Genomic DNA, 22,409 nt, shown 5'->3' on the forward strand with positions numbered 1-22,409 from the left:
TTTTCGAGTAGATCCAATTGCGATCCCAAAATTTCCTTTATGGCATCATATTCTACATATATTGAAGTATTTTTGAGAATTTTTCCAGATTTTTAAAAGTGGATATAATTTTCCGTTTATTTACTTCAAACTAAAAAATTGATTTTTTGATGGTAATAAAAAATTTTCACTAAAATTAACTTTTTCATCTGAAAGTACCGGAAAAATCCTAAAAAATCATGTCTATAAAAATTCTATATATATTATAATTTTAGCTATAAATGTCAAAGAAAGAAAAATTACTTAAAACATTCTACCTTCGATATCTTGGATATGAGGCATATAATCCTTATTTTTTTTGCTTTAACCTCATACAATATGTACCCTAACAAGTCTCCACGATTATTTAAAAAATCCTAAAATGTTTATTTTTAAGTGGGCCCTTTTCACGTGGAATGCTCCATATATTAGAATCGAAAATCTAAAATCTTTGTTACCGCTCCGATGTCGCGCGCAACAAGTCCGTCTCGCGAACAAACACTTACGTTGAATATTCTGGTGGACAAAATGATTCAGATGACTGACGTAATAAAGAAACTGAAAAATCAAATCATGGATTTAAAAGTAAGTGGTCACACAAATCAAAACTACCCCCAATCATCAAATAGAGATAATTTCGAATCTGAGGACTAAGGAACACCTATAAAAAATTATAACAAAGTGATGCAACTAATCCCTGAATTTGACGGATGGAATATATAAACTATAATCGAATATCTAAACTATAAGAGATAAAAAGAAAAACGTAAAACAAATTTTAATGGCTTGAAGAGTACTTTAAAGTTATATGAACAAAAACTTTTTTATTTTTATTATTTTTTTCTAAAACCCCCACCACTTAAATTTTTTTTCAAAATTAAAAATTTTGATTTACCTAATTAAAAGCTTATTTTATTCCAAATTCAACCATGTGTAAAAAAAGTTATTTTACAAAACATCATTTTAAAAAATTAATTATAAACGCTCCCGTATATACGCTCATCCGTGTTAGGTGCGTAAGTAATTACCGTCGAACAATAAGATATATAAAAAAATGTTTTTGTATAATTTTTCTTTTGAAAGTCCATCAAATTCTTCCCAATTTCCGTTGGATCGCTGGCATATGGTCGTATAGTGTCTAATATTTGTGCCCACAGCACCTACGTATCTTATTATAGCACATAATTGTTTTTTTTCCTTTTCTGTATTGATAATATATTTAGGTATTTCTTTTATAGTATATTTGTCACAAGTGACAACGTCTATTATTACTAAATCATCTGTAACATTAAAAAAATACTAATTAATAATTGTACAAATAATTAATAAATTTTAATTATCCATATTCTATAATAATAAAAATAATTATTATATATATACATTAATTATTATATTCTCTTTATTGTTTTGGTAATTTTATTTATTTTTCTTACTTATTTTCCAAAATTCTCTGATTTTTGTCTCCTGGCAGGTATTGCATTTCCGCTTTTGCGAAAATGCTTCTACTTCATTTATGTCAATACTGTCTTTTCGTAGTTGCGTTTCTTTTATAAATAACGTCTGACAATGATGCTTTATCAATTCGCATTGGTTTTTACAGTAATCAATACATTTTACAGAGTAAAAGCTACTGCCAATTAATTTCAGAAACATTTCTCCTACATTACTCTCGCAGTCGACTATTATTTGTTCCAATCTTTTATTATAAGCAACGACTTTTCCATAACTAGCCATTAGTTGGGTTCTACGTTTATAAGCTTCGTTATTAATATCGTGTTCTTTAGGTTCTCATCGTCTATTCCAAGAACAAATAATGTCTGCACTAAACTGTCAAATGGACATGAATTTAATAAACTGTAGGAAATGCCATTTATTTTGTGCGCTGTTAAATCAATATTTGACGAATGTTTAAATATGCCCACTTCAGTAGACTGCTTGCATTGTAATTAGAAATACGATCTTTCTGATGTCCTAAATAGAGAGGTAATTGTTTTTTCATGCGTGCGCTTGAAATATCTTTTAATATATTATTTTCGTTTTCATCGTTTTTAAAATATTCAGTTATCGACGTATTTATATCATATTTTTCTTCTCTAATATTTTCTTTATCACAGACATCTATAAAGTTATAGTTACTAGTAACATCTATTTTTAGAGTCTTTTTTGTAATAATTTTTCCTTTCCAGTTTTCTTTCTCTTGAAGCTCCTGTGATTCTGTTACACAGATTTTATCTAATTTACATTGGTCTATTTTAGAATTAGCATCGACCAAGATCATTTCACCAAATAAATAATCGATGTGTCTTTGGACGAAAGTATCTACTCTTATTGTTTTATTTTTTACGTCTTTAAAAACTATATTTTTTATTTTAGTTATTTCTCCTTCACAACTTGCTGTCGATCCTCCCATGCTTCCGTAACCTATTTTGGTAACCTCTCTAATAACTTTGTCCATAATGGTAACAGCAAAATATCTTTTTTCAAAATTTTGGCAAGTTGAATATTTCGATAGGCATTTGGTCTATCGGTTTCGCTCTTGGATTCTTTTTCTAATTCATTTTCTATATCTTGAAGCCATTCTTTCCAATCCTTGGATATCGTTTCCATAAGATGCGTATTCTCCGTAAAATCATTCAAGCTAATATGTTCATCTTCTAAGATTATATTTTCAATTTCATCTTTAATTGTACCTAAAAACATTTATACAATATTATACATTATACACATTACATTACATTATACATTAATATTTGAGAATTATTGTGCGATAGTTATGCTTACCTGTTATGATAGATTTTAAATATCGTTCTCGTTCTTTAAGTTTGTTAGTTTCTGTTTCATATTGCGACAATGTTAATATTGCTTCGATCATTTCTCTCGCCTCCGTTTCGTCTTTGCAATTGCAGAGAGCACCAATACATGAAGCATAAAATGTTTTTAATATTTTTGTACAACTTTTTAATAAGCGAGTATACTTTTTTATAAAGTGCGCTTTGTCAATACGTATACAACAATGAGGAATATTATTTTTACATTTGTTTGCATAATTGTAAATATTAAAACATCCATCAAATGTTCTCGCTGCCGCATGAAGAAATGCGAAAGAATAGTCTACGCATATCTGTTTAGGTACAGGAATTTTTAGTGATAACCATTCATTGAGCCAATGCTGTATGCTTGCAACCGAATGTTGTTTTGTTATCATTTGTGCAATAAAAAATTGTCCTTCTTCGACATTTATAACAATTAAATAAAATAAAATATAGGCCGTTTTTTTGCCATCGCACATCATAATTTCTTTAAATCGTGCTCCAGTTGCATCAATATAAATTTCCAAATTGTTCTTATATTTGGAAAAAAGTTTTTTATAAATCTGTACTTGCAGGTTTATGTAGTAGTGGATATAAAATGGATCGAGTCCTATATTTCCAATGCAATTGCTGTACTTTGTCATATTTTTCATAATAACAAGTGCTTGTATAGGATTGGAATGTAGATAACAAATGCACACTTCTTCGTTTTGTGCAACATGCAATACATTGCTAGATCGAATTAAAGGATACTTTGGATCCCCGAGTTGCATTAAATCTGCAGCTTGTGTTGCTCGATGAATATAAACACTCTTTTTCTGGACTTCTTCAACCATCATTTTCCGAGTTTTCCCTCGTAAATATAATAGACCACATTTTTCAGTTTTTTTTCCTTTTTTAAAATTACATAATAATATGACATTATTGTCACAATCTCTCAATTCAAATTTTACGTGAATGCTGCTACCACATCGACAATATCCTAATTTATAAACAAATAATAATATAACATTATCAATTGAAATATGTACTGTAGAAACAATTGCAAAAATGATCGAAAAGAAAAGTTTAAATAAATTTAAAGAATAAAAAGAAGCAAAAAGTTTAGGATATTTAGAGTAAAAATAATAACTATAATTAAGATTTATAATATTAAAAAGACGTAAATTAAAAGTATTTCCAAATATAGTTTAGCCAAATATATAGTATAGTTTACCTTTAAGATATCCTCCATTTATGTTTTGCGGTATATAATAGTTGATATAATTTATTGCACAGGATTGCAATCGTCTTGTTTTCCAGAATAACTTTGCAAAAAATTCTTGATAAAGACCGGATCTAAATCTTAAATTTTTTCTGTAACTTGCTTTCTTATTTAGATTACGTCCGGTTCTTTTGTGCAAACGTTCTTTGATTATCGAATCAAACTCTTGTTTAAAAACAGGAATTTCAAACGTATCAGTTTCGTCATCTGTTATAAAACTTTCTGATCGAGATGACTCTAAACTCTTGTTAACTGATGATTCTGAGCTGTTATTAACTAAGGAGTCTGAACTCTTGTTAATTGATGTCAAGTTTATTTCATTGTTTAGTAAAATATCCTTAATATTATAAATATTGTTGCAGGCATATGTGTACAAAGAAAATGAACTTATTGTCTCGTTCATTTCTTTTGAAATGGAAAGCCAAATTATACTATCTTTTGGACATATTTGATTATTAACGACAATATTATTTTTATATTTTTCGAAACACTTTTTTAATAGTTCCACATTAACTTTAGGCGGCCTTCCTCTTTTTCTGATCATTTTAACTTGTTTAGCACTGGATTAATACGTGATTGATATAAGTTCACTTTATATTTTTGCTTAAACACTCAATCGAATTTCGGAGCTTTCTTCGGACTGCACCGCAGCTAAACTTGGTCCCGACTGAAAAATACTGTGCCACTCGCTAAAAACAATCGAATACCGCGAAAAAAAGGATTGTCGTTCTTCTTTCGAAAAAGAAAAAAATTCGTCGAATAACAGAAGAACTAACACCAGCAATACTATTTTATAAATTAGAGTTTATATATCACACACACAGACACACACACACAGACACAGACACACGCATCATTTTAGAGATTAATATTACATTTATCTACAGGGTTTGTCCGGAAAGTAATGCGTCGCATTTTTTTGTGACGCGACTATACATCGCAGAGCGATGGGACCGGTTGGGGAGGAAGGGGGGTACCCTTAGCTTTCCAACGGTAGGTCGCTCAATTGTTTCCATGCGCTTGGAGGGTTAGGACGGCTTATTCTGTGAACCTCTGCTTAGTGGTCGCGTCGAACTTGTGATGGAGAGAACGATAGAGCAACGCTATGCGATAAAGTTTTGCGTGAAGCTGGACAAGACGCCGCTGGAAACTTTTGAAATGCTCAAGAAAGTTTTCGGGGACGATTGCCTTTCCAAATCGCAGTCAAACAGATGGCACAAGATGTTTAGAGAAGGTCGGAAGGAGGTCGCCGACGAGGCCCGCGCAGGACGCCCGTCAACATCGCGAACGGACGACAATGTGACTCGTGTGCGCCAATTATTGAATTCAGACCGTCGAATGAATGTTCGCTTAATGTCGGAATTATTGAACTTGCCGAAAACGATTGTTCACGAGATTGTATCGGAAGACTTGGCCATGCGGAAGATTTGCGCAAAACTTGTGCCCAGAGTGTTGACCGATGCGCAAAAGCAACACCGAGTGGAAGTTTGTGAAGAACTCAAGCAACTCTGTGCAGATAATCCCAATTTCTTTTTTTTATTTCCTCGGCTGAAAAGGGAGCTCAAAGGACAACAGCTCGAGTCGGTTGACAACGTACAAGCTACTTCGACGGCCTCCCTGAACAGCATCCCAGTCAAGGAGTTCCAGAAATCTTATGAGGCATGGAAATCGCGTTGGCAAAAATGTATTGACGCAGAAGGGTCATACTTCGAACAATTTTAAGTTGTTTTACCTATGCGATCAATAAATTCTTTTTTAAAAAAATGCGACGCATTACTTTCCGGACAAACCCTGTATATTATGTACACAACACACACATACACACACATACAAAATTATAGAAATATAAAAAATAAAAAAGTTATATTATTCACAAATAGACTTATATAATAAATAAAATATATACATATAAATTGAATAAATAAATAAGCTCGTTAATTCATAAATTAGAGATAAAAAACAATGTGAGCCTATTACGAGCTATGTGAATTGATGTCAAAACATATATATTTCCAAATTTTACATCAAATCATATAAATTTAATTCACAATGAGACGTTTCGATGCTTACTTGCGTCTCTTCAGTCATGATTAGTTAAAACATAGTTAAACCAGTACAATGTGATCCGTGTTAAGTCAATTCTCTTCTAATATGTCCTAGGTCTCGCAATTTTTATTATTAAAAAATTTTTTATTACATCTAACACTTCTTTAAACAATAAAATTGAAATTTAAGTAATATTTAATATAGCTCTCACCTTAACTTCCAAATTGAAAACCTTAGATTGACCCTAGTCACAGAAAGATAAATAAGTGCACTTTTGTATTTACAACGTGAGTGTCAAGATGTTCTATCTTTCTGTGACTAGGATCAATCTAAGGTTTTTAATTTAGAAGTTAAGGTGAGAGCTATATTAAATATTACTTGAATTTCAATTTTATTGTTTGAAGAAGTGTTAAATGTAATAAAAAATTTTTTAATAATAGAAATCGCGAGACCTAGGACATATTAGAAGAGAATTGACTTAACACGGATCACATTGTACTGGTTTAACTATGTTTTAACTAATTATGACTAAAGAGACGCAAGTAAGCGTCGAAACGTCTCATTGTGAATTAAATTTATATGATTTGATGTAAAATTTGGAAATATATATGTGAGATACTATTTTTTTAATTAATTTAATTATTAAGAGGATAAAATAGGAAGATGTTCAAAATATAAGCATCTCTTGTTGTGTGATATTAATAATTTAATCAATGCTTAAATACATGTAAAGCGAACCCCATCGCTTCTGTCATTAATATTCGATAATCACGATAATTGTCTCTTATAGAATAGAAACTCCGAACGCGTAAATTTTGTCTCTGTCTGTTCTGTCTCTCTAACACACACTCTGTCTCTTTCTGTCTCATACGAACTCTGTTTCTTCACTTTCTTTATAACCCGTATTTATTCTCTCCGATCTGTTTCGTTCTGCGACTCACAGCGGACTGCCCTAGCTTTCGTTTCGGAAATCTCGTCAATACGTAAGGTCGCGTCAGTCAATATTTTCGACCAATAATAATGAATCTCTTTCGTCTCGTTACAAGTTTGTTAACTGTTTGTCTAATATTTGTGCCCTACAACTCGGCCATTCCTGCAGTCACATTCGCCCTCGAATGTATACCAGCGAACTGCGCTACTCAGAAACCTCGTCTTCGTCTTCGTTTTCGGAAAAATAGTCATCGCTTTCCTGGCTCCATGGCTTCATATAATCAGCTGACGTCGTCGTACGGTTTGGACCCTCACTCTCGCCAATTTTTTGCACCATGTATCGATGATTGCGCAAGACCTTGGTGATCTCATACGGTCCCAGAAATCTCCCTGCAAGCTTCGTTCCCGGTTCTCGCTGCGTACGCCTAACAGCGACCAGCTCTCTCTCACGATAGTCTCTAGCTTTTTTTCTCTTCCTATCAAAATTCCGCTTATTCTCCTGCTGCATTTTGACGATGTTTTTTCTTGCCTCAGCTCGTAACTCCTCTCGAGCATCCTGAAAGAGATCAAGTTGCTCCTTCTCCAGTATCTCCTTGATCTCCGGGCAATCTTTCAACCTTGGATGTGTTCCCAAAAGCACCTGGAACGGTGATGAGCCTGTGCTTCGATGAGGTACAGCATTCAAATACTGCTGCGCCGTATCAATGTAGCGATACCACTCGTGCGGCTTTGGAGAAGCCAACTGGGTTAGCAATGGTATGAGTGTTTTGTTGACTCGCTCAACCTGCCCATTTGCTCTCGGCACTCCTGCAGTAATTAAGATGTGCTCGATATTTTGCTCCTTACAGTACTCTTCGAATTCGCTTGATGAAAAAGCAGTTCCTCGGTCGGTGATAATCTGTCGTGGATTGCAAAAAACTGCAGCCTGCTTCCTCAGGCGCGTCAAAACCTCCTGTGTACCCGTAGATTTGGTGGCGTAGAGCCACACAAACTTGGAGAAAGCGTCGATGACCACAAGAATGTGATTGTAGGTCTTTTTCGTCGAAGGTAATGGTCCTAGATAATCCATATGCAATGTATCCAATGGAACATACCCCTTCTCAATAGTGTGCAAGAAACCCTCCTGCCTTCCCTGCTTTCTTTCCGCCAGAATGCATGCATCGCAGTTGCGCACGATCTCCCCGACTCTTCGCCGCAGGCTCGGGATCCAGTAATCGTTTTTCACCAGGTTTTTGGTCTTGTTCACCGAAAAATGGCCCCACTTATGCGCTCGACGGATGATCTGCGCCTGCATTTTCCTCGGAACCACAAGCCGTAGATCGCCATCGAATTCTCTGAAGAGTAAGCCACCTCGCAACGTGTACTCCTGCGCTTGTCCTCGTTCAACCAACTCGCGAAGCCTCTTCACGCTGTCATCCTCCTCTTGAGCTCTCCTGAGTCTGGCTGTCAAACCAGCATCCGTCTCGTCAACCACCAAGCACGCCGGTAACGGGTTGCGACTAAGTGCATCAACGTGCACCATGTTTCTTGCGGGTCGATGCTCTATGGTATAGTGAAACTCCTCCAGAAGTAATGCCCATCTTGCAACTCGTATGCACAGATCCCTTTTATTCATAGTTAGCGTGAAAGCACGACAGTCGGTCACAATTTTGAATGTGATGCCCAGCAAATAAACGCGAAACTTCTTCAGCGCCTTGATTATCGCCAAGACCTCTAACTCGTAGCTCGCATATTTAGCCTCAGCCGATGTCGCTTTCCCGCTTGAATAATAAACAGGATGGAAAAGGTTGTCCTCGTTGCTTCTTTGGAGTAATATTGCACCATATCCGAGCGTCGAAGCGTCCGTGTGCAACTCAGTCTCTGCTCCCACCCGGTACAGACTTAGCACTGGTCTCTCGCTCAGCATCCGCTTCAATTTCTCGAAGGCATTCCTCTCCGCCGTACCAAAGTTGAATTTCACGTTCGCTCTCAAAAGATTCGACAGTGGATGTGCTATTGCAGCATAACCTGGAATAAATTTTCTAAAATAGCCACTCAAGCCTAGAAAACTTTGTACCTGCTTGACACTGGTTGGCTCTGGAAAACGCTGCACTGCCTCAGTTTTTCTATCAGATGGTCGCACATATCCTGCTTCAACAACATGGCCCAAGAACTCCACTCTCGTCTGCAGAAAACAACATTTCTTCCAATTGATATCAAGACCAGCTTCGCTAGCAACCTTAAGCACTCTTGCAAGTCTCTCCAATCCGCTGTCAACGTCATCTGATGGGATAATTAGGTCGTCCATGTAGGCCAGCACTACTCCCTCTCGTGTCAGATCTCTAAAAGTTAAATTAATAAATCTCTGAAATACAGCCGGAGAATTGCACAAACCAAACGGAACTTTTAGAAATTCATAGTGTCCGTCAGGAACAATAAATGCTGTATATTTCTGACTCGATTCCTCTACTCCCACGTGAAAAAAACCATTCTTCAGGTCGAGCGTGGTAAACACTCGAGCGCCCTGCAACAAATCCATCTGATCCTCTATTAAAGGTAATGGATACCGATCTCTCAAAATCTTCTTATTTAAATGGCGGTAATCCACACACAGCCTGGCCGCTCCGTCTCTTTTTCGGACCAATACTACAGGACTGGCATACTCTGATGATGATGGCTTGATAATCCCCTCAGCCAGCCATTCGTCGATTTGTGCGTTGACCTCGGTTTTTTCTGATGGAGATAGCCGCTTCGCAGACTGGTAGACTGGTTCCTCATCCTTCAATATAAGTTTCATTTTAATGTTAGCCTCGCGCACCTTATTTGGCCTATAATTTTCAATAATTTTTTGCAACGATGCTCTCTGTTCAATATCTCCTACGTCGATCTCGCCCACACGATTCATTTCGAAATCCGCGAATGTCAGATCTGTATTAAATATCTCCGGTATCGCGTCCTCATTCTCGTGTGTCGACTCTTGTAATGGACTAATGGAGATTTTTCCCGCTTTAAAATTAACTTCGACTGTGTCCAAAAAGTCAGTGCCTATTAACATTTGATGTCGCATCAACGTATCCGAAATTATTTGAATACACACGGTATAGGTATGCTCATCAACACGAATTTCTGCCTCGAATTCTCCTAAGGTCGTGTTATTGTCCGACCCCACTCCACGGAATCGCATTCCGCCCAATCTCAATCGCGGTGAGCCTAATTTTATATATTCGTCGGCACGCATCAGCGTGAGATTGCTTCCGGAGTCTATTAAAGCTCTTACTTGTCGACCTTGGATTGAAACGTCTTTAATATATTTTTTACTCACAGATTGCGTCGTAGTAAAGCAGCTTTTCGATGTTCCCGCTTTTCTCGGACATTTAGACGCAATGTGTCCGCGCTCATTACACGCAAAACATTTCGCGCCTTGATTTTTCGTCGGACAGTTTGCCGCCATATGATCCCGCATACCGCAATTGTGACAACAAACAACCGCGTCCGTTGACTTTTCTTTTGCGTCACTTCTTTCGGATCTCTCTCCTTTGTTCGCGACACCGTTCCTTTTTTCAAATTTCAAGTTAAACGTACCTCGTTGTCGCAGAGTTACCCTCTCAAACGCGTTCAGAAGCGCCTCCACCGTATCAAACCGCTGTATACGCGCCTGGTTTTGAAGCGCATCATCTGGTATGCCCTCGACAATGTATTTGAGCATCTCATCATTGTCAACAGGAACTCGATTTCCCGCGATAATTTTCTCATGTACGTATTCGTGGAACGTCTCCTCTTTTTTCCACATACGGTCCTCAAAATTTTTTCGCAGAGTCACTTTAGATTGACGGTGCTGAAACATGCTCCGCAATTCACCGAGAAGCGCGTCAAACGTTATCGTAACATGCCCTGGTTTCGAATGTAGCCACTCCAACGCCTTGGCCTTCAACCGCATTCCGATTATCAGTCTCGCTGACTCGTCTTCTAATTTATATATTGTCTTCAATAAACGAATCTGATTTTCCCACGTTTCGTAATGCGCTGTTTTTCCGTCAAAATAGCCAAGCAAATCCGCGATAGCCGTTATATTCGTTTTCGATTGAGCTCGCACGCTATTATCATTAACGTTCGAATTTTCGTTAATTATCACGCGTTCCGTCCGCTGATTTTGTCGCAGTATTTTTATTTCGCGTTGCGCTAATTTTAACTCGCGTCGCGCTATCTCTCTCTCTCTTCTATACAGCTCAATTTCCGACAGCTGCGTTCCTGAAACGCTAGCTTGTGAGATATCACCCACATCGTCACGCCGATCATGAGACAGTTCGTCATCCTTGCGTAGCCACTCGCCATTCGGATCAGCTTCCATCATTCGGCAGATTAATTCGTTTTTCGTTCCCGCAGTAGACAAATTATGCCTCTTTAATATCTCCTTGAGCGTCTCCACCTTGTATTTAGTCGGGTCTTTCATCGTTGGTTGCTGAATACTGTCCATTGCACGCAAATCACCTATAAGTCACTCGGTATATTAACACTTGTTATTGTATCTTTGTCTCTCGCGAAATTCCTTTACCCGTCAGATTTCACATACACAACACTTTGTTTTCGTGTTTGTCCTTTGTCCCGTGTAACGCACATCAACTTGTTTGAAATGTTCAGGAATTTTAACGGCTTTTGTATATAATATATAAATAAATTCGCGTATAATTATAAATTACGGCACTAATCCCGGCTGAGCCCCCAATTTGTGAGATACTATTTTTTTAATTAATTTAATTATTAAGAGGATAAAATAGGAAGATGTTCAAAATATAAGCATCTCTTGTTGTGTGATATTAATAATTTAATCAATGCTTAAATACATGTAAAGCGAACCCCATCGCTTCTGTCATTAATATTCGATAATCACGATAATTGTCTCTTATAGAATAGAAACTCCGAACGCGTAAATTCTGTCTGTCTGTTCTGTCTCTCTAACACACACTCTGTCTCTTTCTGTCTCATACGAACTCTGTCTCTTCACTTTCTTTATAACCCGTATTTATTCTCTCCGATCTGTTTCGTTCTGCGACTCACAGCGGACTGCCCTAGCTTTCGTTTCGGAAATCTCGTCAATACGTAAGGTCGCGTCAGTCAATATTTTCGACCAATAATAATGAATCTCTTTCGTCTCGTCACAAGTTTGTTAACTGTTTGTCTAATATTTGTGCCCTACATATATGTTTTGACATCAATTCACATAGCTCGTAATAGGCTCACATTGTTTTTTATCTCTAATTTATAAAATATATACATTTTTTATACTTATTTCGCGAGCAAAAAATTCGAAAACCTAATATCTTGAGAGCGAATAATTTGAGAAACATTTTTATGCCATAATTATGCGAGCAATTAATTACTTTAAGGCACTTTATTCTTGAACGTCCTATTTTATTCTTGATTATTTTTAAAAGTTGGAGCAAAAAAATTATTTTCTAAAGTAAAAAAATAGCAAAAAAATAGCAAAAAATTTTACTATTATTAATCTTTTGCTCTTATTTATGTAAATGCTATTTTTTACAATGGCTAAGATAGCTTAATCTTAAGCTATCTAGCCCTCTAATTTTTTAAAAATTGGAGCAAAAAAATTATTTCCTGAAGCAAAAAATAGCAAAAAAATAGCAAAAAATTTTAGTATTATTAATCTTTTACTTTTATTTATATAAATGCTATTTTTTACAATGGCTTAGATAGTTTAATCTTAAGTTATCTAGCCCTCTGTAATTTTTAAAAAATTGGAGCAAAAAAATTATTTCTTGAAGCAAAAAATAGCAAATAATTAGTAAATAATTTTCATATAAGATTCATTTTGTTCTGATAATTTGGCTCAGACAGTTTAATATACCTCAATAACGAGTTACATAAGCTACATGCCGATCAGAAAAATATTATACAATATGTACGAAACCAAACCAGCATAATTCTTAAGTCTCTAACTAGTAGCGAAAATGTAATCAATATAACTTCGAATTTAATGAATCAAATAAATAGCCAATTCAATAGTCTTAAAAATCTATCTCAAATTAATGAGGCGAATATTTGGATTGACAAATCGTTACTAGATTTAGACGAGATATTAAGAAGGCTGATTAGCGAAATTTGAAAAGCAGAAGAATTAATAATTGACGGGAGACACGGGACCGTTAAGCCTTACGTCTTATTACCTAAAGAACTTTTTAATACTCTGAGACAACATAAGCATATAGATAATTTCCCAGTACCGTTGGAAGAAATATATTATACTACTCTTATAGATATAAGTAAAATATCAATAGCGTTAACCGAGAAAAACTGCTTATTCAACTAATAATTCCATTAATAGAAGATAAAATCTTAGAAGTAACTAAAGTAAATATATATATTTTATAAATTAAACTTCGGCTCGTATACAATTAAAATATGTGATATAATAAAAGGCCAACTTAACGAGCTTATATGCTATTAATTGAAAAATTTTTTTATTAATTTACGTCATAATATACAAAAGTTAAGATAAACGTTTCGACTGTACGACAGTCTTTTTCAATATCCTAATAATATGTCAATAAATTAATTTAGTCATATCGACCTTATTATAAATACAACATTTATGAGATTATATGACGAACGCAGTACAAAATTCATGTTTGTTGGCATGAGTTAGAGCGTCAGATGCTGTTATATTATGTAACGACATTTTTTGTCACAAACATAACACTTTTTTTAAAAAAATTATTTCTTTTTACTTAACATAATCACAATGTGTACTTTTTTAAAAAACAAATCGATATCTGTTAACACAGAACATCGACAGTTTGAGTGAAACTAAAATTGTCGATAATTACCGACAATTTTAATTCCGCTATTATTGATAATAATCCATATATGTCAAAAAGCCATTTTAGTGTGTTCAACATATTGAAATCAGACAACATAATATATTTTTACTGTCGAATCATCTCGCACACGCATCTAAGCGTGTCAATGACAGTAAAACATACATATATAAATGTGTCTCTTTATGACATAGTTGAACACAATTTCAATATTGCTCTTTTATAAATTTTGATGATATATGCATATTTTCATGTATTTTTCAAAGGAAATATACAATCTACCATATATATATATATATATATATATATATATATATAATATATATACATACAAGGTGGTTCAAAAGTCCGGCAACGGTCAATTATGTCCAAGAAATAGTGGTCTTATGAATAAAATATAAAAATTGCAGGGTTCAACCCGGGAAAAATTTTTTATATATAATTATATCTAAATAATTATATAATTATATGTGAAATATGTTCATTTTATATATAATTAAATTTATTTATATATAAATTATAAAGTTCATGTATATATAATCTCATGTCAAGTTATATATGAAACATTATATATATTTATATATGTGAATACTTATTTATTATATATATATATATATATATAAATTTATATAATTATATGTATATAAAAAGCTCTTTTATCTAATTATATATAGACATTTCATATATAATTTTGCAATTATATGTATAATTTTATATATTTCTATATAATTTTATATTGTTATATATAAAAATTGTTTCTAGAGAAAATAAGATATTTTATGGTGACCTTGACTTTGACGTAGGGGTCAAATTCAGAGGTCATTTCAAGGTCAACTTTTAATAAACGAAACCTCCTATTTTTATTAGATATTTTTGTAGCTTATCTCGAGAATTTTACAAAACACTAATAAAATATTTTTTGATGTACTTATTGAGTTATAAAGGTTTGAAGTAAATTTATAAAATATTGACAATATCTTGTAAAACATTCAATTTTCGTTATACATTTATACTTTTTATGCACGGAATAATGAGACCAATCAATAGGTGCAAAGAAAACACAGTTGCAAAAGACGTATGTAATTTTCAAGAAACAACTTCCCAGCAAACAACATTATAATTGCTATATAACACGTAATTAACGTGCATGTAACATGTAACATACACGTTAGTTGTAATTTCTCACTTATGGATTCTATTATTTATTGTAATTATATCCTAGATAGAATAGTGACTTAGCGAAAGATTATCTTTCGGCATCCTACAATATCGATGCTATCTGGGATATAATTACAATATATAAATAACATATGTTATATTACAAATGTTACATCTATGAGTGAGAAATTACCGTATATGTTATATGTAACATGCACGTTATATAGTATTATATACATGTAACATAGCAGTTATATTTTGTGTTTGCTGGGTGCATTTTCTTTACACCAAATTGGTCTCGTTATTCTGTGCATAAAAATAAAAAGTATGATAACGTAAAACTGAATATTTTACAAAGATATAATTTTATGTCAAACAATCTTTATAATTCGAACATCTTTATAATTCAAAAAGTACTTCATGAAAAAATGTTTTATTATAATGCTTTGAAAAGCTGTCGAGATAAGCTACAAAAATATCTAATAAAAAATAAAGGATTTCAATTTTTTTTATTAATTTGACACCTAGGTAAAAGTCAACATCTTTAGTATTTTTTTCATAAGATCACTATTTTCTGATATAATTGGCCATTGCCCGACTTTTGAATCACCATGTACATATTATATATATGTTTATGCATGCATATATGCATCCATATACATGTATATATATGTATATATTTCTTACATATATAAATGCATGCATAGATGCATACATATATACAAATACATATACACATACATGTATACACATACGTGTATGGTATAAGCATACGTGTATGGTACGTATATTGATATTACCTGTAATTTTCTATAAATTACAATGTATGCAGTACGCACAATTCGCTTTTCTCCTCTTATCAATAATTGAGAAAATAGCAAATATATTCAAACAACCAGCTGCATATTTTTATATAATATAACAGAATATTATATAATATACAAAACATTTTTATGCATATATAGAATGAAATGGGCCCTTCCATCGCCCATTCCCGTGAGAACGCAACCATAATATATGTACTTTTTTTGTCTCTCCGATTTTTGCAAATGAGACATTTGTATTAGACACTTTTTTGCAACAATATTTATTAGAATTACACATTTCTAGTACAATAAAATGATAAATTTTTATTAGTTAGGAAACGGCGACAGTTTATTTTCTGCTATAATTTTTAAGAAATGTTGTCTCATACGTTTAACATCAGCAGAATATGTCTCATTACAAGGATTTCCTCCTAAAGCTATAGTTGTAGCAAATGCGGCAGCAAAGATTCCACAACATATACCATCAGGTTGAGTTTGAACGTTTTCGAATATTATATTATTTTTATTTATTTGTGGATAACGGCGATGAATGTAATTTTTTTCTTTAGCCTTCAATGTTTCGTATGTACAGCCAGATAGACTGTCGTACACTCGAAGCTTAGTGCCATCAAAAGAAATACATCGCCAGTGATTACTGCAATTTTCTCCAATAATTTGTAAGCTTTTGTTGTTACAACTTGCTTCAATTATATGAGGATATAAAATATCTTTTTTTAATAACTAGAACGCATATGCAAATCGTTCTGGGAGAAGATATTTTAGAAACAACTAACAGACGAATAAATCGTCTCTGATATAAAATATCTTTTTTTAATAACCAGAACGCACATGCAAATCGTTCTGGGAGAAGATATTTTAGAAGCAACTAACAGACGAATAAATCGTCTCTGATATAAAATATCTTTTTTTAATAACCAGAACGCACATGCAAATTGTTTTGGGAGAAGATATTTTAGAAGCAACTAACAGACGAATAAATCGTCTCTGATATATAATATCTTTTTTTAATAACCAGAACGCACATGCAAATCGTTCTGGGAGAAGATATTTTTAAAGCAACTAGCAGACGAATGGATCGTCTTTGGCATGAAATATTTTTTTTTGTTACTACTGCAACTTTATAACTATTATTATTACTATTGTACTATTGTAACTACTATTTATTATTACTATAATATTTCTACTACCAACAACTATTTAAAATAAGCAAGAGACTGCTTTATTTTTCCGAAATTGTTACTTTTAGAAAATATGTATATATATTGTTGAGAAATACGGTAATATATATATATTTTTTTTTATTTTCGGAGCAAACCGTTGAGAATGTTTGAATATCTTTTTCAAGGATGATTGTATCGCGATGGAATTTGAAAAACAGCGTGATAGCCTCGTGATCACTCGCGCCTAATAGGCCGAAGTATCTCGCCTTACTTTAAGGGATCCAATCACGATAACGCGCCCTACGCGCGCTCCAAAACTCGCGCTGTACTCACAGCAGTCTCAATCGAGAGAGCGAAAAGAGAACACTCTTGTACATAGCGTTCTTGTGCTAATCGAAAAAGAAATAAAGTTACGATTCGACACCAAGTGCAAAGTTTCATTCAGAAAACCCGAACCCGGCGATAACATTAACATACAAAATTGGTCCTTCGAGCCGGATCTGTGAAATTAATCGGATGAAACTGCGACCTTGTTCTCAATCACGCGTGAATCAACCCGAGAGTTTCGGACAACTTCCCAGTGTTCCGGAAGCCTTGTGATCGGACGTTTAACGCGTTCTCGTTCGTTGCGGAGCTCTGTGTGCGAGAGTGAGACCGCGCTACACGACCAGCTGTCGCGCGCTCAGAGACAGTCTCTCTCTCTCTCTCTCTCTCTCTCGCTCTCTCACGAAGACGCGTGGAGCGAGAGAGACAGCGCAACGACGCGCGTTCCGACGCGCTCTCTCTCTCTCTATCTCTCTCTTGCTGCGGCTCTCTCCCAAAGACCAACATTTTTGCAGTACAAGCGCCGCTATCACGCGCTTTGCAATTTTGCCCTTCGGACGGCAGTTAAATGCCGTTCGAGAATAGCAACTGCACGTGTACTCCGCTACCCGTGCCCAGTGACTCTCATCTCCGGTGCCGCGATCACGTGCCAGTGATGGAATTCTCTAACACCGCGGGTGACAGTGAACATTGTTGCAAGTAACCCGCGCGCGCGCCGCAATCACGCGCTTAGCAAGTCGTTACACACAGTGACTCTCATCGTTTAAAGGTGACTCTCATTAATTGTGAGCCGCTATCACGCGCTACGAGCCAGTGAATCAAAACAATTCCTGGGCATTAATTTAAGAAACTTTCTGCATGCTTGCAGTACCAGGCGCAGGACGTCGTGCGCGCAACTATAAAGCGCCCGCCTCCTGCTTCTCTCCTTGACTCTTGTCAACTTTCGTCGAATCTCGACATTCTTAAACTACAATAAAGGTGCGTGATTTCAAGTGTGACTTCGCTAAAACGCGTTTTGCTATCACCACCGCACCATTATGTGTACTTTGCTCTAAGTGACAAGGATAGCCACTAACGGCCGTCGTGACGACGCCAAATCGCGCTAAAAATTAACTCTTTCTCGCACGCTCGCGCTTCGAGCCGAGGAATTTTTCCTCGCCGAGCAGCCGCGCGCGCCTTCTGCTCCCGTGAGTGATAAAATAATAGCTTACATATTCGGCATCGAGACTATGATGTCGACCACCGTGAACGATCTGCTCATCGAGCAGAGTGAAAACATTAGCTCGCTCAAAAGAGTCCTCGTCAATTTCAAAAAGCTAGCCAAGCCGAACGTGACCCTCGCCAAAACGCGAGGTCGTCTTGCCACTGCGGCGGAAATCTGGGGCGCTTGCCGCTCCCTCCACGTCAAGCTTCTTCAGATGGCAACGCCGGAGCAGAAGAAGGCCTTATCGTACTTCGAGCAGGACGAGTTTCTCGCAGCTGAGGATGTCTACAACGATGTGGCCGATCTCCTTCATGAAACGATAAGTCGATTTACACCAACTCAAATCGCGCTTAACGATCGTAGTCTCGATTCCTCCGTTCGCGAACCTAACAATCATTGTTTTCATTTGCCACGCATCACGCTCCCGAAGTTTGCCGGTAAATTGACTGATTGGGAAAACTTTCGCAATATTTTCGAGTCTCTCGTAGCAAACAACGACGCTCTTTCAAATTCCCAGAAATTTCATTATTTAAAAACGAGCGTAACGGGAGATGCTTCACTGTTAATCAATAATTTAAAGATTTCGGATGCAAATTATGAGTCGGCCTGGCAATTGCTAACAAACGAGTACGATGATAAACAAGCGTTAATTTATTCGCATCTGCATGCATTTTTTAATTTTCCGGTGATGAGATCCGAAAATGTAAGCGATCTTCGCAAGTTACGCGACACAGTGTCTGCATCATTAGCCGCGTTAAATAACCTCGGTCGTCCGGTAGAGCAATGGGACGACGTTCTTATATATATAATCACGCAAAAGTTTAGCGCGAAAACGCGTACAGAGTGGAATCTGAAGCGAACGAAACGCGACGAGCTCCCTACTTATCAGGAACTCAGTGAATTCTTAACGCTTCGCATTCGCGGACTATCTGACTTTTCGGATGCGAGCACAGACGCCGGCTCCGCGAAGCACGATAAGCCGCGTTCGTCAGTCAATAGCGTGACCGTCGCCAAATGTATTTGCTGCTCCGGCGAGCATCCAGTTGCGAGATGCGAAACGTTTATTAAAAAATCTGCTTCACAGCGTTGTGCTTTTGCCCGTCAACATAAGATTTGTTTTAATTGCTTAAAGCCCGGGCACTTTCCGACGAAATGCCCGAGTAAATTTCGATGCAGACAGTGTAGTCGCATGCATCATACACTGTTGCATTCCGCGTATTATGGCGCCTCTGTCAGTACAGAGGCTTCCGCGGCGACTACCTCTGAGTCCGCCTCGAGCGTCTCTAACGACTCGCTAGTTCCGCCGAAGGTACCGCCAGTTGCGAGCGTCCAGACAGTACCACCCTCGCTCGATCGACCTCCCAACGTTCTTTTGGCCACGGCGTGGGTCGACCTCCACACAGAAGAGGGTCGATGTTTGAAAGTACGTGCGCTGCTGGATCAAGGATCCACTTTCAGTTTTATCTCGGAGTCGCTTTCACAAGCTTTGCGCACTAAACGGCAACGAGCCAATTTGCAAATTAAATGTTTCGGCGAAAAATTCACCGGTACTGCTAAGTCACGATTAACGCTTCGATTAACCCCGCGTTCGAAAGCTGATCCGAGCTTTCCTCTGGAAGCTTACGTATATCAACGCATTACTTCGTATGCCGCGTCGCAAGTTCAGCCGTTCGAAACGTGGCCACATTTACAGGGTCTCTCCTTTGCGGATCCTGATCCTTCGAGTCACCACCAAATTCACTTATTGATCGGTGCTGACCTTTACGGCTCACTTTTGCTGCGCGATATCCGTCAAGGTCCTATCGGTACTCCGACCGCTCAATTGACCGCTCTTGGTTGGGTACTCTCTGGCCCTACGACTAGTAGGTCCACCGCTTCTGCTGAAGCCTCCGTATTGAACTGCGTGTCTAATCCGGACATCCACTTGCTTCTCCAAAAATTCTGGGAAGAGGAGGAAATTCCTCACCCTTTACCCCTCACTGAAGAGGAGGAGAGGTGCGAAGCTCACTTTGTTGCGAATCATTACCGGAATTCGCAGGGACGTTATACCGTCCGATTGCCATTTAAGCATGATCTCCCGATAGAAATCGGTGATTCTTTATCAATTACAACTTCGCTGTACTATATAATGGAGAGCAGGTTACGACGTCAACCTGAGCTTCAAGCTCAGTATAATGAGTTTTTAAAAGAATATCGCGCTCTCGGGCATATGACAAAGGTGGAGGACTCTGAGCATTCCGAGTTCAAACCCGTATACATATCGCATCACACTGTCTTGCGTGATTCGAGCTGTACCACTAACTTACGCGTTGTTTTCAACGCCTCTTGCAACACGAGCAACAACTCCTCTCTCAACGATCATCTGTTGATCGGTCCGAGGTTACAACAAGACCTCCCCGCGATACTGTTGCGCTGGCGGCAGTGGCGCCTGGTCTACACTGCGGATATTGCTCAGATGTTCCGCCAGATCCTCGTGCATCCGTCTGACACGGACTTTCAGAGGATTCTTTGGCGTTCGTCGGCTGACTCGCCGATCGAACGCTACCGACTTCTCACGGTGACGTACGGGCTGGCCCCAGCCCCGTACCTTGCGATGAGAGTCCTGAGGCAGCTCTCCATTGATGAAGGAGCTCTCTATCCCGCTGCCGTTTCAATTCTGCGCGAGTCCTTTTATGTGGACGACGCGCTTTTCGGCGCGGACGACGAGGCCTCGTTAATTGAGGCTCGTATACAACTGGTGGAAATACTAAGAAAGGGTGGGTTTCAGCTCCGTAAATGGGCATCCAACTCCCTCTCCCTTCTTCAGGGGCTCTCGGCTCATCAGCCGGAAGTGAAAAATCACTTGTTAGTAAAAGAGGATACTCTCAAGGTCCTAGGTCTTTCGTGGCACTCGCAGGACGACTCGTTTCAATTCGTGGTCACACCGCCGAAAACGGTCAATCCAACGAAGCGCTCAATTCTCTCTTTTACGGCTAAGTTGTACGACCCGCTCGGTTGGGCGGCTCCGTTCGTTGTAACCTCTAAAATTCTGTTACAAGAGTTATGGCTTCTCAAGTACGACTGGGATACGCCTCTCCCTGATATATAGTTACAATTTATTATAGATTACAATTTACATCAAATAACTTTGATATTCTTACAAATAAAGAATAAAGATGAGAGAAAGAGAGATGATATAAATTTTTTATTCTTTAATAATTGTAAGAAAGGGGAAAATATCTTTATATATATATTTATATATATATATATATATATATATTTATATGTATATATGTAATATGTGGATGTATTTATAATACAATAAAATGTTCGATGTAGAATCGAAACGATTTTCTTCATAGCCGCACTTGTCATCTTGTTCAAAATATTGGTATAATCTGAAATTTTATTTCCAATTAAAACATGTTTTATAATATGTTTTGCATGAAATTATTTATGTTAATCAATTTTTTTAAGCTGTCAGAATAATATTATGATTCTATAAACTATTGGTGAGATTGATTGATATTGTTGAGATTACACAATATAGACATATATATACAAGATATAGATATACAAGATGTTCTGCAACCATTTAACAATATTTAATACTTTAATATATTCTAGAGATAATTACAAAAAATAATTACAAAATAATCTATAATTACAAAAATAAATCTAATATAAAAATATTAAAAACATTAATACGATAATATTTACTCTCATTATATTTTGGTGTCATCGGTAGTATCACTTTTGTAGCAAAACTGCAAAAAAGATAAGCACTCTAAAATATTTTAAAATAATATTTCTTTATACAAATTTTTAAATAGATATAAATTTGACGTTTTTTAATTTGTTTAAAATTATAACAACT

The 22,409-nt window shown here is 36.4% G+C and overlaps 1 protein-coding gene across 1 annotated transcript; it reads left to right on the forward strand.

The window, feature by feature from the left end:
* The first annotated feature begins 18,581 nt into the window (after positions 1–18,581).
* LOC146719871 (uncharacterized) lies at positions 18,582–21,641 on the forward strand. The gene has a single exon (XM_085489431.1). The coding sequence runs from the start codon at positions 18,582–18,584 to the stop codon at positions 21,639–21,641; it is 3,060 nt and encodes a 1,019-aa protein (XP_085345557.1).
* Positions 21,642–22,409: the final 768 nt, after the last annotated feature.

Source organism: Nylanderia fulva, unplaced genomic scaffold (genome assembly GCF_048542155.1).
Source record: "Nylanderia fulva isolate GAGA-0341 unplaced genomic scaffold, ASM4854215v1 Scaffold83, whole genome shotgun sequence".
NCBI lineage: Eukaryota > Metazoa > Arthropoda > Insecta > Hymenoptera > Formicidae > Nylanderia > Nylanderia fulva.